Source organism: Amia ocellicauda, chromosome 15, assembly GCF_036373705.1.
Source record: "Amia ocellicauda isolate fAmiCal2 chromosome 15, fAmiCal2.hap1, whole genome shotgun sequence".
NCBI classification, from domain to species: Eukaryota; Metazoa; Chordata; class Actinopteri; order Amiiformes; family Amiidae; genus Amia; species Amia ocellicauda.
Window position 1 is genome coordinate 8448769 of NC_089864.1, and position 15652 is coordinate 8464420.

Consider the following 15652-nt stretch of genomic DNA (forward strand, 5'->3'; position numbering starts at 1 on the left):
TTTGTATTCTCTTATCAAACCAGTGATCCCCCAAAACTTTTTAACCCGAATCAATGGGTTATGTCATATAGGAAGTAACACGTTCAATGCAGAATATATGTATCACTCAACATGGCCGCCATTACCCTGCCTTACGTCAGCTGCTCGTACGTCACAACCCTGCGCCGTGAATAAGTGCGCACGATAAACAACATGGCGGCGTCCTTGCAGCGTTTCGGCTTTGGTGGGATAGGATTGATTAGAAATTATTTTTTAAAGACGCGTACCTTAATCAAGGTAGGTAACACTAATTTCTGAAGTACACCCTTATCGGGCTAGCTGGGGAAACAGCCAGTGTGAGTGTTTACTTTGAATTAATGGCTGACTAGTAGTCAGCTGTCGTTATCTAAGTTGTGTACGTCATTACATAAAACTAGTAAGAAAAACAACCAGGCTATAACGAAGAGTTTGATATATATTTATGTATATATTCATGTTCATCTGTGGTGTTGGAGGTCACCTGGCTCCTCAATCTTGGGAAGGTGCGTCGGCAGGTTTTGATTTAGACCTACAGCTTAAAATATAGTATTTATAATTTCTTCTGTACATTTCAGCCTGTTGTTGGGTTTAAGCGACACCGAGCCACACAGGCTGCCAGTCAGGTCCTTCTCAATGTACCTGAAACCAAAGTTACCGCACTTGAAAATGGACTCCGGGTGGCATCGGAGGACTCTGGGCTCTCAACGTGTACTGTGAGTAACTAAAGCCTCATTCAAGTGTATTTTTAATTCCCGTCCAGAGGTGTGAGAGTTTCCTGTACTGAAATGTGACCTCAATGCAGGTTGGGCTTTGGATAGACGCAGGCAGCCGGTATGAAAATGAAAGGAACAACGGAACAGCTCACTTTTTGGAACACATGGCTTTTAAGGTAAGGCACTATCTTGGGGATTTAGATCTTAATCTTGCTTGATGTTATCGGCAGAAGTGTACCTTAATATCCTGAACTCCAAAATGTTAACCTTGAATTATGAAACATGATTGTGGTGTTTATTTGTGTTAATCCACTGGACTGAGATCCCTGGTTTGGACATTTTTAACTGTGCTGTCTTTTTGCAGGGTACAAAGAAGCGCTCCCAGCTAGACCTCGAGCTGGAAATTGAAAACATGGGGGCTCATCTAAATGCATACACATCCAGAGAGCAAACTGTCTACTACGCCAAAGCATTTTCCAAGGATCTTCCCAGAGGTACGTCAACCAGTCTTTTGGAATTTGTATAGAATAGAATGGTCACCAGAGGTTCCGTTCTCACTCCATCTGGCCAGTGTAATGCTGGTGTGGAGAGCTGGCATCAGGACTTGAACCCTCATTCACATGGGTGCACATGTGGGATCAGTGACAATACACACAAGCTGATCAGTGTCTTTGTTTATCTTGCCTTCTGAACGTCCAGCTGTTGAAATCCTCGCCGACATCATCCAGAACAGCACCCTAGGAGAGTCCGAGATCGAAAGGGAGCGAGGGGTCATCCTCCGGGAGATGCAGGAAGTGGAGACCAACCTGCAGGAGGTGGTCTTTGACTATCTTCACGCCACGGCTTACCAAGACACCGCTCTAGGCCGGACCATCCTGGGGCCCACCGAGAACATCAAGTATGTCCTTCAGCTCAGATGTAGCTGTCTGGTGCTTTCTAACACCTGGTCTACTGTATTCATGAGTGGCAGTAGCTGAACTAAATCTAATAAACAAATACTTCAGATTAAGAGCAGATTCCCTCCTGTCCTTTACTATGGTTGCATTTTTAATCGTATCCATCAAGAACTTATGAAAGTAGATCAATGATACATATTTGATGCTCTTGCAGGACAATAAACCGCAATGACCTGGTGGAATACATCACTACTCACTATAAAGGTCCCAGGATCGTACTGGCAGCTGCTGGAGGTCAGTTACACAAATAATCCCCCTTCCAACCCTCTCTTAATCAGTACAGTAGTCTGCCAATGAATCGGAAATGTTTTCTTTTTATCCCTTAGTTAAAATGTGAATTGTGACACCTTGCATCAAATTGTTATCAGAGTTGTTAATGCAATATTGTCCCTCACCCTTTCTGAGTGATGGTGTTGTCTGTATAGTGTAGGTATTTTGGCAGTGATTCCCTGGCAAACACAGAATTAAGTCACTTTCACAGGTAGAAGTGATGCGATCAGCAATTTAAGGGTAAGGATTGCTTTTAATGTCTAAATGTATGTTTTGCTTTTAACGCAGGAGTCTCCCACCATCAACTGATTGACCTGGCAAAGTACCACTTTGGTAATTTACTCTCCAGTTACAAAGGGGAGGCTCCAGCGTTGCCCCCATGCAGGTTCACAGGCAGTGAGGTAGGAGCACTGCATTACTTGGATACATGACCTCCTCTTAGGACACTGAAAAGTGGAAAGAAAAACATCTCTTTGCTCTAATTGACTATGTTTTTTGTGTTTAATAAACGTACACATTTGTATAATTTAAGATTGTGTAACACAATGTGGAAAGTCACCATTGTGTGTTCTGTAGGGCCTTTTTGGCTCCTAGAAAAGACACAGTGTTTCAGTTTTCTCCAGCTGAAATACTTACTGATGTTTGAGCAGTGGATGTGTGCGTTCATACCTGTAGAAACTGTAGACTTGTTGTGTGGTTGACACGTCCGTCCCATCTGTGTGCAGATCCGCGTGCGAGACGACAAGATGCCCTTGGCCCACATTGCCATCGCTGTGGAGGCTGTAGGCTGGTCCCACCCTGACACCATCCCTCTCATGGTGGCCAACACGCTCATCGGAAACTGGGACCGTTCCTTCGGCGGGGGAGTGGTAAGAACCATCCTGGCTGCTCGCTGGGGGCTTTGACGAAGACTGTCCCGATATCGTCGACTCTTTTCTCTCCGATTCCATGTCGCTTTCCTTGCCTGCAGAATCTGTCCAGCAAGTTGGCGCAGATGGCGTGCCAGGGCAACCTGTGCCACAGCTTCCAGTCCTTCAACACCTGCTACACGGACACCGGCCTGTGGGGCCTCTACATGGTCTGCGAGCCGAACACCATCGAGGACATGATGCACTTCACTCAGAAAGAGTGGTGAGAAGGCCGGACGTCAGCGAGAGAATCCTTACTTCTCAGTCCCTTAATCCAACCCCTCGCTTTTCTCTTGGAATACACTTCTGTGCGGTGGGGGGTTTCTGAACCATCTTTTATTAATCAAATGCACATTTGTTTTAGTATAGTGAACTATGACAATCCTGCAAGGCAGTGGCTGCATGATAAACTGCACAGAGCACTCCTGATAAAAGCACCGATTAAGGAAGAGTGTAATGATGAAATGGTGCAATCTCTTTATCTGAAGTAGGCCCCACTATATAGACTGTAAAGATCTACTTGCATATACTGTAAAAACAGAAGTGGTTTTCAAGAACTGCATGTTTAACAAAGAGGTGTTTATTTTAAAAGTCTTAATCTCCTATGTGCATTACTGAGACCTAGCCACATCTGCTGTACTAATCGTGTGTAACTAAACACTTGCAGGATGTCCCTGTGCACGAGTGTTTCCGAGAGCGAGGTCACACGAGCCAAGAACCTCCTGAAGACCAACATGTTGCTCCATCTGGACGGTAAAGTGTGATTTAGATTTCCCTGTTTAATAAAACATAGTCCGATGAAGAAAATGCGACTGATGTTGTGTCCCCTGTGCTCTGTCCTAGGCTCGACCCCGATCTGCGAGGACATCGGCAGGCAGATGCTTTGCTACAGTCGTAGAATCCCCCTCCCTGAACTGGAGGCTAGAATTGATGTAAGTAGAAGCTCTCCACGCCATTGTGTATGTGTGAGAGCACTTTTTTTGTCACTCTACTCAAGCAACAGGCTTCACTCAGAATGAAAAAAGGTATCTGATCTGAACTGTGTTTCCCCCCTTAGGCTATCGATGCCAAAACCATCAAGGATGTCTGTACGAAATACATCTATGACAAATGTCCTGCGATCGCTGCTGTTGGTATGTTTCAACTGGATTTCTTCAGTTTATTTATTCTTAATTTACCTCCTGTCGCCGGGCTTCATTTGATTCATATTATAAAGTGTAGGCAGTGTTACACAGTTTACTTTTGAGGTTTTTATGTGTATGTACTGCAGTTAACACATCTAGCATAGAACAAGTTTGTGTTGTACTATACACTCACCTAAAGGATTATTAGGAACACCTGTTCAATTTCTCATTAATGCAATTATCTAACCAACCAATCACATGGCAGTTGCTTCAATGCATTTAGGGGTGTGGTCCTGGTCAAGACAATCTCCTGAACTCCAAACTGAATGTCTGAATGGGAGAGAAAGGTGATATAAGCAATTTTGAGCGTGGCATGGTTGTTGGTGCCAGACGGGCCGGTCTGAGTATTTCACAATCTGCTCAGTTACTGGGATTTTCACGCACAACCATTTCTAGGGTTTACAAAGAATGGTGTGAAAAGGGAAAAACATCCAGTATGCGGCAGTCCTGTGGGCGAAAATGCCTTGTTGATGCTAGAGGTCAGAGGAGAATGGGCCGACTGATTCAAGCTGATAGAAGAGCAACTTTGACTGAAATAACCACTCGTTACAACCGAGGTATGCAGCAAAGCATTTGTGAAGCCACAACACGTACAACCTTGAGGCGGATGGGCTACAACAGCAGAAGACCCCACCGGGTACCACTCATCTCCACTACAAATAGGAAAAAGAGGCTACAATTTGCACAAGCTCACCAAAATTGGACAGTTGAAGACTGGAAAAATGTTGCCTGGTCTGATGAGTCTCGATTTCTGTTGAGACATTCAGATGGTAGAGTCAGAATTTGGCGTAAACAGAATGAGAACATGGATCCATCATGCCTTGTTACCACTGTGCAGGCTGGTGGTGGTGGTGGTGTAATGGTGTGGGGGATGTTTTCTTGGCACACTTTAGGCCCCTTAGTGCCAATTGGGCATCGTTTAAATGCCACGGCCTACCTGAGCATTGTTTCTGACCATGTCCATCCCTTTATGACCACCATGTACCCATCCTCTGATGGCTACTTCCAGCAGGATAATGCACCATGTCACAAAGGTCCAATCATTTCAAATTGGTTTCTTGAACATGACAATGAGTTCACTGTACTAAACTGGCCCCCACAGTCACCAGATCTCAACCCAATAGAGCATCTTTGGGATGTGGTGGAACGGGAGCTTCATGCCCTGGATGTGCATCCCACAAATCTCCATCAACTGCAAGATACTATCCTATCAATATGGGCCAACATTTCTAAAGAATGCTTTCAGCACCTTGTTGAATCAATGCCACGTAGAATTAAGGCAGTTCTGAAGGCAAAAGGGGGTCAAACACAGTATTAGTATGGTGTTCCTAATAATCCTTTAGGTGAGTGTATGTCAATCTGTTTTCTGTAGACAATGTTGAAAAACACATGACACACACTCATTGTACTTTTCCTTCTCTCCTCAGGGCCCATTGAACAGCTTCCCGACTACAACCGAATCCACAGTGGCATGTACTGGCTGCGGACCTAATCCTCCCAGCGCATCAGCGTTGATTTATTTATTAGAAGCAGTGATTGTGTATAGCAGCTCGATGGGTTTTCCCACTCTGCGCTTCGGTTGAAGACTAAGAGCCAGTGCTTCTAACAGATGTATTAATCATAAAGCCTTGTATAGTTTTGTTTGCAGTTTTATTATAAAATAAAGACAACACAACAACAATAAAAGAACACAGGTTGTTTATACTCGTCATTTCTTAGTCTTAACTTGTTCCTGGGCAGCTTTCTTGGCTTTCACCATCTCGACCAGCTCCTAGAGAGAGAGAGAGAGAGAGAGAGAGGGGGGGGGGTTGGGGTCACATGATCTGAAGGTATACAAATAACTAATCAATAATGCTAATTAAATTTAATGTGGAATCGTGACAATCAGATACGGTGGGCACAGGATGTAGCTTTAACGCCGGCCAGCCCACCTTGTATCTCTTCATGCAGTCTTTCTTGGTGCGGCCCGGGACAGCCGCTGCGATCTTCTCCCATCTCTCGGGCGTGCTGACGGGGAATGTCTTGAGCGCCTGCTCCAGTAGCTTCTGTTCCTCCGTCGTCCATGGGGCCGTGTTGGTGTCAGCACCGGAACCTACAACACATGCATGCGTTTCACAGGATCAGGGCACAAGCCGCACCGCAACACAGAAATCAACATTGTGGGTAGCACTTCATTGGAAAGAACATTTCTATTTTACTTCATACATACTCCAGGATGTATGGTGACCAATACAGAAGTCTGGGCCACGTTAGAGGACACTAGTTTGTCACTGCAACACACCCTACCTTCAAATCTCTCCGAAGGCACTGCATTGTCTACGGTCGGGGGCACGACAGCATGCTCCTTCTTAAACTTCTCGAAAGCTTTCTTGTTGATTTCGTCCTTCTGGTGAGGATCTAGAAATTAAAAATACCAAAATGCTGGGAGTTTAGCTGAAATAAGTACACTTGTAATTAACGGTCAGACTGTCAACTTGCAAAAACAAGAGTACCACCTAGCTCTACTTACCAAGTTTTTGTAAATTCTTGGCTTTGTTTATGACGTCCTTGGCATTTCTTTCAATGCCACTGTTTGAGTGCAAATTCATGTACTTGGCAATTACTTCCCATCTAAGAGGAGAATAAAAAACAGTCAAAAGCACTGCCAGGATCTCCAGTGTAGGCTGTAATATGTACGACCAAGTTAGAACATCAAAGCTGGTGTTTAGATTTAGAGCATTCCAGAATTATCATCAGTTTAGCAACCAGAAACGTAGAGCACATTCTACAGGTCAGGCTCGCTCGGGTCGTCTATGGCACTGAAACAAGACGCTCCTCACCGCGCGTTGGTGCCAGCCGGGAAGAGGTTGACCGCTTTGATCAGCAGCTGCAGCTCCTCTTCGTTCCAGCCCTTGCTGCCCGCGCCGGCGCCGCTGCTCGACTGCTCAGTGCTCCTGGAGGTCTGGCGGGCCCGGGCCTCCGCCTCCTTCTCCTTCTGCAGCTGTGCGTTCACCTCCTGCACCTGCGCACACACAACAGCACAACTGCACATTTACAGAGTTTCTTATGAGCAAACTGCAGAACTGAAGTAATGTCTACTGATTTCCACATTGCAGTGAATATAGTGAGTTGCATTTATTTATGTGTACTTGTAGTGGAAACAAACTGCATTATGACATATCTGATGAAAGTCTTTTCTAAAGCATACACACACACACCCTGAAAGAAAGGTACTCTTCTCCCTTAAAGACTTACATGCTTGTCAACTGCAGCTTTGCTTTCTTCCTTTGCACTTGATGCAAGCACTTCATTCAAGGATTGCAGGCTATAAGAGAAAGCAAGTGTCGGTCAGGAAGTGCTTTGGAGAACGCCACGCTATGCAGGTATTAATGGTGCGCTGCAGTGAATATATTCAAGAGACGGGTCTCGCAAAACCCTCTCCGGTACCTCACTAGCTCCAGACGATCGCAGAGTTTCTCTACTTCTTCCATCATTTTCACGCTTTCAGACTCATTATCAGCGAAGTAATTCCAGTTCTGAAAAAGAAAAACATGACAAAAAAATAAAATCTGACTAGAAGCTGCTCTTAGGTTATTCACCAGAAAGCAACAGTAAGCAAAAGACCAGAGTAAAGCATAGGCTACCTTGCATATTGTCCTGAGTTTCTGCCGTTCCTTCTTGATGGCTTTCTTCTGGATTTCCTTCTCTTTCTTGGCCTGCAGCGCAGCTTGTTTAGCGGCCTCCTCCTCCTTCTCTTTGGCCAGACGCGCCGCCTCCATCTCAGCCTGCCTGGCCTATGCACAGCAGCGACACAGTTACACACCGCTACGGCACGCACAGGCACAACCAACCACACAGGTAGGAAAATGCAACTGCCCAACTGACCCGCTCTTTCTCCTCCTGCTCTTTCCTCTTAGCTTCAGCTTTGGCTTTCTTCTCGGATTCCTTTCTCGCCTTCTCGTCGTCCTTGAACTTCTTAATCCGAGGGTCGCAGCTGTAAGCCGTGTCTGAAACCAAGCAGAGTGTTGATCTATGAAACGGCAGCAACGTGAAAAACGTGTCTTTGTAAACCATCCATCCGGACAAGCCTGGAGCCTTTGATTCCCGTTAAGGGGGTGAGTGAGTGTCTTACCAACTAATGTGCGTATTCTGTTCATCTCCTCCTTTTTCCTCTGCGCCCTGGATGCACGGTTTTGTTTCTCGATCCACCTCCTCTCATCCCGGCTGAAGGGGTTTGAGGTGAAAGACGAGCAGTGTGAGCCACAACCCTCCATTCAATTGGTGACAGAAAACAATGCATTGATTGAGGCTTAAAGAAACTGTGGCACTGCGTGTGTAGAAACATCCATCTTGCGGTTATAAATTGAACTACAGTATTCCAAACATCCAAATGTGATGTAATCAGATACATATTTGTTTAATCTATTGATGTATTGGATTTAACAATGAAGATCTATGTTACATACCATTCTGCTTTCTCCTTTTCTTCTTCATCCAAGTAAGAAAATTCCCTCCAAGAATCAAAGTTGTACCTAGTTTCAAAAGAAAAAGCTCAGGCATTAATTTGTAGTCTATTGTCATTTCTTGAACACAGATAGATAAACCCTGATTAACAGCACTACTGATTTCAACTGAGTAACCCTACTAAAGCACCAGCTGGGTACAATTACAATATCCAAAGAAGTCACATAATACTGACATATGCATCCATTTCTAATCAATTACTAACAAAAGGTCATAAAGAGGTGAATACATGTAGAAGCCCTCTCTCTCTCATTGAATTAAAATTCACAGCACATAAACACAACTAAACCATAACCTACAACCACGAGAATAGTCTAACTTACCAAAAAGAGTAAAAACTATCAACTTCTTCAAAGGAGGCATTCATATCTCCAAGTTTTGGGACATGCTTTTTGGATGTCCATCTGTTCACAGGAAGAAGAAGAAGAAAGTTTAACAACAACTATAATACAAAACCATCAAATACACAATTTCTATAAAAAAAAAAAAAAAAAAAAAAAAAAAAAAAAAAAAAAAGATTCTCACCTGGCATTTCTGTCAAAAACAGGAGCGAAGACCTCGAAGAAGTTCTCTTTGGCCTCACTCTTTGTAGGCACGGCGTTGTCAAAGGTAGGGTCCACACTGTCAAAGGCCCGACGCTTCACAGGGTCTGACAGGATTTCAATGGCTGAGAAACAAACACAGAAAACAAAAAGATTTTAATACAATTGCCCTCATTACACAAACCACATCACTGCCTGGCTGATTAGTCTTTTGCATGGGATCATTCTCCCCCCGAAGGGAGAAAATGCTTTGTAGCCACTTGAGCTCCGGCTTTGTACCATTACCTTTTGTGATGCAGGTGAAATAGTCGTTGTCTCCTTCCACTATCTGCTCTCCAGCTGCTTTCCTCTTGTCCGGGTGGTGTTTTAAAACCATTGCTTTGTCTGAAGAGAAGACAGGAGAGAGGGTTGTAGACAAAAGTGATGCATTGTTAACACTGATAAAATAAGTGTTTGTTTGTAAATTGGGACCAGATTTCATTACAGGTGGGAAATCTGACCACACCATAAAAAGATAAAAGAACAAAGTACGTCTTTTCCAACTGCGCTAAATGCTTTATCTGGAATAAGAGCGTTTATACCAAGAACAGTTTTGCGGTACTCACGGGCTGCTTTAATCTGCTTCTGCGTTGCTTTGTACCTTAGATGAGCCAGCCCAAGAACGGCGTAGTGATCTTGATTCTGGGAGACAGAAAAGGAGGTGCCCACAACACAACTGTTACATAAGCTGCGAGAACGACATCTTGGCCTAAAATGTCTTGTGATGTTAATATTCACCGCAAATACACTCAACTACATGTACATAAGGACATTTCACACCTTTACTTAGCTTGGTATGCAACAAATGTAGGGCATGAGAAAGTGCCGTAGATGATAGTGCCACAACAAAGTTAATATAAGCATCAAGTAAATGACAGATGTCCTCCAAGGCCAGTATGGCAGAGTAGTGGACAGTGTCTCTCTGTCCCATACCTTCCAGTCCTTAGGGTCCAGTGTCTTCAGCATGGGAAACTCCTCCAGCTGCAGCTCCTCGTCCTCCGACTCCTCGGACAGCTCCTTCTCCTCCTCCAGCTCCTGGAAGGAAGCCGACACATTCCTGTTCCTGCGCCTCAAGAAGGCCTCGAACCATCGTCCCACCGGCTCCACCTGGAACTGCACCGAAGCTGAGAGGAAGACAGGAGACAGCGCCCAACATTGAGTGACCCTTCCTGACCCACATGCACCTGAAGGCAGAAGTAGTCCCTTCATGCCACTGCAGGTCTCAAAATCCCACCACACTTAAAGCACAGCATGGGGGCCTGACGTGTTCATCTCATCCCGGATCTCAGATTAAATAACCACATGATGCTTGTGCCGAGGTTTAAATATGACAGGTGGGTTTTATTTTAGTTGGTTTGTTTCTGAAGGATGAAAAATAAATCCCTGGACAAAACTAACACGTTCTAGAGGTTAACAAAAAGGGAATATTTTGTCATGTGCTGTATTAATCCCTCAAACCAAACTGGGGCAGCAAACTATTTTTGCCTATAAATACAGTTACATAAATGTTACAAGAGGGTGGCAAAGAGCAGCACTGCACAAACAGAAATTGGCCGGGTTTGGTTTTATGTAACAAACTTGAACTCACCAAAAGGGATACAAGCAAGATTACAAAAGAGACCAGTTGTATAAAATATGTACACATTTAGTTATGGACACTACGTGCATTCCCATAACAAAAACCACTACAATTTAAATTGCGTGGGGAAGCCGGAGAAGCCATATTAAAATAGGTCAAATCCAACAGCACAGACAGGATTGTGATCGACACGAAGGACAAGTGCAGACATCCGTTATGGCACTGATTTGATTTAATGACGCAACGTCAACAGCCACAGTTAATCTCGGGTAAAGAAAGTGCGAAGCTGTTTTGAGACGGAAAAGGTCTAACGTAACCCGGGTAGATATATCCTACTTTGTGCGACACAGCAACTCGCTCCGGGTTACTAAAATCATAAACAGCTTCAATCAGCAGTATTTTCTGCCGTTCAATGGCTCTCACCTGCTGTGGGGTTACAGACAACTGTCCCCTGCCCTTCAAGCGCTTCCTTCAACATCCTCGGCCCGTCACTAACTCCGCCAGACGTTCATTCAAGTGTATAATTAGTGTTACAGTGCGTTATTAAAACTGTATCTGCCGTCCGGTTTAATGCCGCACCACATGGACCCGCTGAGTCGCAGGATCTTCCAGGGCACGTCGTGTGCGTCACCGAAACCTTCCCGGCGCCGCGCACTGTCCCTTGAGCCGCGGGTTCCGGGTTAGTTGTATAACTGTCTTTTTAACATGTCATGCAAATAATCTACAATGGAATAAAAATAATTACACGTATTTGACTTTGCAGTGATTTAACAGAATTTTTGGAGAGTTCAAATTAATATAAAAAAATCTAAATTAATTAAAAATAACCTATTAATTTGGTCGCCTTTACAAGGAAAAACATACACAAATAATGCTGAAACATATTTTAGTTATGACGTTATCAGAATCTATTTTATTTATTTATTTATTTATTTATTTAACTCCGCAACATGTAATGTAATACTGCGGTGCCCCCGCCAAAGAGTCCGGGTTCTCGTTTCCGGTCGCCGTCGCAGAGGCTGCCGGGAAAAGCGGAAGAGAGTAAACCTGCTGTGTAATCCTGGTCGGTCGGGCAGGATCGGAGTTAAACAACCAGCGTGAAATATTTATTTACAGGGCGAAAATGCCAGATTATTTGGGATCCGAGCAGCGCAAAGTCAAGGAGGAGGAAAAGGAGGATAAAACCATAAGAGGTGAACGTGTTACTGGGTTATTTTACAAATGTGGAGTCTGCCGGTAGCCATCTCGTCCTGTACGAGTGAAACAGACGTTAATATAAAATTGCATCATATTGGTAAAGTAATTGCAGTCGAAATCGTTAGTGTTATAAAGCTGGACTTGTATGTTTATCCCGGTCACCGCAGTTCGTATTTTTGGTAATGGTTTTGAGGTTATTGGCTATTGTTTTTAATCCTTGATAGTAGGCCCAGTGAATCTAATTCCGTTTAAAGACTGTTAACACATCATTGACACCCCAAGACTTAAGTGTGAATTTAGGGTAGATGTGCCTTGCCTTGTGCATTCTCGGTATTCAGTGTCGGTTTTCAATTGTGTACTGAAACTGGAAGCTGTAACATTTAAATGACCTTTCTTTTCTTGTTTAGCTTTGGATGAAGGCGATATTGCTCTCTTGAAGACTTATGTAAGTTTCTGTGCTGTTGATTGTGTCGTCAATTGTCTTTTTTCGCTGCCACCTGTTATGTATGTTCCATAAGAGTCATTTATTTCCTTGGTCGTTATGTTTCAGGGCCAGAGCACATACTCGAGACAGATCAAGCAAGTGGAGGATGATATTCAACAACTGCTTAAGAAAATCAACGAGCTGACGGGTAGGTCAATTGTAAAAGCATGTTGTACTCGTAAACCAGAAGTTTGAATGCTTTTTATCAGAAAATGATCTGTTGAGTAAATCTGTAGTGGGTGGAGGTATGGCATTAGCAGATACTCCTCAGAAGAGAGTGATCAAGCCCCGTTCTCTCTCTCCAGGCATCAAGGAGTCCGACACCGGCCTGGCACCCCCGGCGCTTTGGGATCTGGCAGCAGACAAGCAGACCCTGCAGAGTGAACAGCCTTTACAAGTGGCCAGGTATTTCAGTCACCGACGCTACGAACGTGCCGTGATGGTTCAGACCTCTGAATGCGACATAGCACCATCACCCACCCGAGAGTGACCCTTGCCTTGGTTTTATTTCTGTAGATGCACCAAGATTATCAACGCCGACTCGGAGGATCCCAAGTACATCATCAATGTGAAGCAGTTTGCCAAGTTTGTGGTGGACCTGAGTGACCAGGTCGCCCCTACTGACATTGAGGAAGGAATGAGAGTGGGGTAAGAACTCGCCGTACTATCCATAGGGATAGATGGATCCAATACTTTATTTTCATGCTGGATGGGGCTGAATAAACCTGCTTTTTGCTTTGGATTTTACATATAAACACTAATAATGTGCCTTTTGAGCTTAATAGTTTTCAAAAACTGTGAAAAATGTTTTAATATTTAGAATTGTGTGTTATAGGTCTACCTGAATCTCTTTTTCAGATTTACATGTTTGTTTATCTTTCAGTGTTGACCGAAACAAGTACCAGATTCATATTCCACTTCCCCCAAAGATTGACCCCACTGTCACGATGATGCAGGTAAGACACATGGGTTTCTAACGGGAATAGCTGCTCGCCAGACGGGAACGTACTGTACTGGAGGCAGAGATGCTTTGTAAATTACCGTGAAGGCTTTTCTAACGAGCTGAACCTCCTGCTGTGTCCTGCAGGTGGAGGAGAAGCCGGATGTGACCTACAGTGATGTGGGCGGCTGCAAGGAGCAGATCGAGAAGCTCAGGGAAGTCGTGGAGACTCCTCTGCTTCACGTGAGTGTCGACCGTGTCCCGAGCCCCTTCGTCTCCTGTTCGTTATCTGTCTTTGTACTGCTGTGCACTGGCGACCCTGTGTGACCGATGCCTTGTCTCTCCTCCAGCCCGAGAGGTTTGTTAACCTGGGTATTGAGCCTCCTAAGGGCGTCCTGCTCTTCGGCCCGCCTGGCACCGGGAAGACCCTGTGCGCCCGAGCCGTGGCCAACCGCACAGACGCCTGCTTCATCAGGGTCATCGGCTCGGAGCTCGTCCAGAAATACGTGGGGGAGGTAAGACCCTGTGTAGACTAGTCGCCGGGGCTGCACTGCCAATCTGCATTCCTGCTCTGATTGCCTGGGTCCGGTCTGGCATTGGTGTCAGTAGTACTGTTTCTTTACTGCTAAAGAAATATTATTTGTTTTTGTCAGTGAAATGCTGCTATATTTTATACTGGAGGGGAGGGGGAGGGAAATCTTTATTTGAAGCAGAAAACAGGAGACACTTCTTCACACAGAGAGGCGTCACAATCTGAACAAACTCCCCAGCGATGTGGCTGAAGAGACAATTTGGGAACATTCAAAAACAGACTGGATAGGATCCTTGATCACTTAGTTATTAATGGACACCAAACGAGCACGATGGGGCGAATGCCCTCCTCTCGATTGGACACTTTATGTTCTTCTTATAAAGATGTGGTCGTTAACATTTAAAGCTGTCGCATCTTTGTTTCACTTAAAAAGTTTGAAAGGTGCTTTTTGTTTTGCTTAATGGAGGTTTTTGATCAGGTGTTTTGTCTTTGGTTTCCCCCGTTAGGGTGCCAGGATGGTGCGCGAGCTGTTTGAGATGGCCAGGACAAAGAAAGCCTGCCTGATCTTCTTTGATGAGATTGATGCCATCGGAGGTACCCAGCTTCTGACTGAAACTTATCACTTAGTCACAGGGTGGCTGACAGGCATCCTTTAGTAGTGGAAGTAAACATGCGTGAGTCTGCTCTGACGTCGTGTTTCTCGCTGTGTTCTCAGGGGCCCGTTTCGACGACGGGGCTGGGGGGGACAACGAAGTGCAGAGGACCATGCTGGAGCTCATCAACCAGCTGGACGGCTTCGACCCCAGAGGGAACATCAAGGTGCTCATGGCTACCAACAGACCCGACACCCTGGACCCGGCTCTGATGCGGCCAGGGCGGCTGGACAGGAAGATCGAGTTCAGCCTGCCCGACCTGGAGGTGCGTGGGGGCGACAGTCTTGTCTGCTCGCAAACACTCAGATTTATACTGTTTATCACCTTTACATAGGATTGGTTGCTATATGTTCGTTAATGCATGTATGTAGTGAAATTAGTACATTAAATAGCCTGTGCTCGTAGGCTAGTATAACATCCTGAAATATCCTGTCCCTGATAATGATTGATGTGCATTGAATACGAGAATACCGTTTACCAAACTGTTCACGCAACGTGTGTTTCAGGGTCGCACTCACATCTTTAAGATCCACGCCCGCTCCATGAGTGTCGAGAGGGACATCCGGTTCGAGCTGCTGGCGCGCCTCTGTCCCAACAGCACAGGTGAGACGTGTGTACCGTGTGTTGGGTGTGATGCTCCGTGTGAGACTGTCTTAAGTGTGATGTGATGAGCAGCATCCTTACCCTGCAAGATTTTTCCTTTTAAATAACTCAAACAAAATAGACCCTGCAAGGCCAATTAAAATCTTGGCAAGCCCTTCAGTCAATACATCAGTTTCCAGCTTTGGCATGTTTGATGTTTAACTCCCCCATCTCGTTTGCCTGCAGGGGCCGAGATCCGCAGCGTGTGCACAGAAGCCGGTATGTTTGCCATCCGGGCTCGGAGGAAAATCGCCACCGAAAAGGACTTCTTAGAAGCTGTGAACAAAGTGATCAAGTCGTACGCTAAATTCAGCGCCACCCCAAGATACATGACCTATAACTAAGCAGAGGAGCACTTTTTGTTGTAGCGTTTTCTCGATCCCCTTTTGATTATATTCTGTAAACACAAAGTACTGTTTTGTTTTTCCCTCGCAATAAGCAAGAATCTAAATAAAACCTGTTAATCTCATTATTAGTTTTCTGAGCTTAGAT

General features: G+C 44.9%; 3 protein-coding genes across 3 annotated transcripts; 2 read left to right on the top strand and 1 right to left on the bottom strand.

Moving 5' to 3' along the window:
* The first annotated feature begins 150 nt into the window (after nucleotides 1–150).
* pmpcb (peptidase, mitochondrial processing subunit beta) lies at nucleotides 151–5738 on the top strand. The gene is made up of 13 exons (XM_066724103.1): nucleotides 151–276; nucleotides 594–731; nucleotides 821–907; nucleotides 1096–1225; nucleotides 1431–1629; nucleotides 1842–1921; nucleotides 2246–2358; nucleotides 2683–2826; nucleotides 2928–3088; nucleotides 3533–3618; nucleotides 3709–3797; nucleotides 3923–3998; nucleotides 5477–5738. The coding sequence occupies exons 1-13, from the start codon at nucleotides 193–195 to the stop codon at nucleotides 5539–5541; spliced, it is 1452 nt and encodes a 483-aa protein (XP_066580200.1). The 5' UTR covers nucleotides 151–192; the 3' UTR covers nucleotides 5542–5738.
* dnajc2 (DnaJ (Hsp40) homolog, subfamily C, member 2) lies at nucleotides 5678–11340 on the bottom strand. The gene is made up of 17 exons (XM_066724102.1): nucleotides 11136–11340; nucleotides 10067–10257; nucleotides 9700–9775; nucleotides 9380–9478; nucleotides 9078–9219; nucleotides 8876–8956; nucleotides 8495–8560; nucleotides 8161–8252; nucleotides 7914–8035; nucleotides 7673–7822; nucleotides 7476–7564; nucleotides 7284–7353; nucleotides 6869–7050; nucleotides 6559–6659; nucleotides 6336–6446; nucleotides 5981–6141; nucleotides 5678–5820 (listed from the first exon to the last, which is right to left on the bottom strand). The coding sequence occupies exons 1-17, from the start codon at nucleotides 11188–11190 to the stop codon at nucleotides 5758–5760; spliced, it is 1851 nt and encodes a 616-aa protein (XP_066580199.1). The 5' UTR covers nucleotides 11191–11340; the 3' UTR covers nucleotides 5678–5757.
* Nucleotides 11341–11727: 387 nt separating this feature from the next.
* On the top strand, nucleotides 11728–15629 carry psmc2 (proteasome 26S subunit, ATPase 2). The gene is made up of 12 exons (XM_066724104.1): nucleotides 11728–11905; nucleotides 12317–12354; nucleotides 12460–12541; nucleotides 12699–12798; nucleotides 12910–13041; nucleotides 13277–13349; nucleotides 13481–13576; nucleotides 13684–13848; nucleotides 14372–14459; nucleotides 14581–14783; nucleotides 15025–15121; nucleotides 15347–15629. Exons 1-12 carry the CDS (start codon nucleotides 11836–11838, stop codon nucleotides 15502–15504), a joined length of 1302 nt encoding a protein of 433 aa, XP_066580201.1. The 5' UTR covers nucleotides 11728–11835; the 3' UTR covers nucleotides 15505–15629.
* The last annotated feature ends 23 nt before the right edge of the window (nucleotides 15630–15652 follow it).

Bases quoted from the DNA above. Each gene is read 5' to 3' on its own strand.
- dnajc2 (XM_066724102.1), bottom strand. From the start codon at position 11,190: ATGTTGAAGGAAGCGCTTGAAGGGCAGGGGACAGTTGTCTGTAACCCC. The intron at 7,565-7,672 runs GTAGCCTATGCT...TTTCTTTTTCAG, and splicing joins AACTCAGGACAATATGCAAG to AACTGGAATTACTTCGCTGA. The intron at 6,142-6,335 runs GTAGGGTGTGTT...CATGTGTTGTAG, and splicing joins GCCTTCGGAGAGATTTGAAG to GTTCCGGTGCTGACACCAAC.
- pmpcb (XM_066724103.1), top strand. From the start codon at position 193: ATGGCGGCGTCCTTGCAGCGTTTCGGCTTTGGTGGGATAGGATTGATT. The intron at 3,089-3,532 runs GTGAGAAGGCCG...AAACACTTGCAG, and splicing joins CACTTCACTCAGAAAGAGTG to GATGTCCCTGTGCACGAGTG. The intron at 3,619-3,708 runs GTAAAGTGTGAT...GCTCTGTCCTAG, and splicing joins CATGTTGCTCCATCTGGACG to GCTCGACCCCGATCTGCGAG.
- psmc2 (XM_066724104.1), top strand. From the start codon at position 11,836: ATGCCAGATTATTTGGGATCCGAGCAGCGCAAAGTCAAGGAGGAGGAA. The intron at 12,355-12,459 runs GTAAGTTTCTGT...GTTATGTTTCAG, and splicing joins TTGCTCTCTTGAAGACTTAT to GGCCAGAGCACATACTCGAG. The intron at 13,350-13,480 runs GTAAGACACATG...TGTGTCCTGCAG, and splicing joins CCACTGTCACGATGATGCAG to GTGGAGGAGAAGCCGGATGT.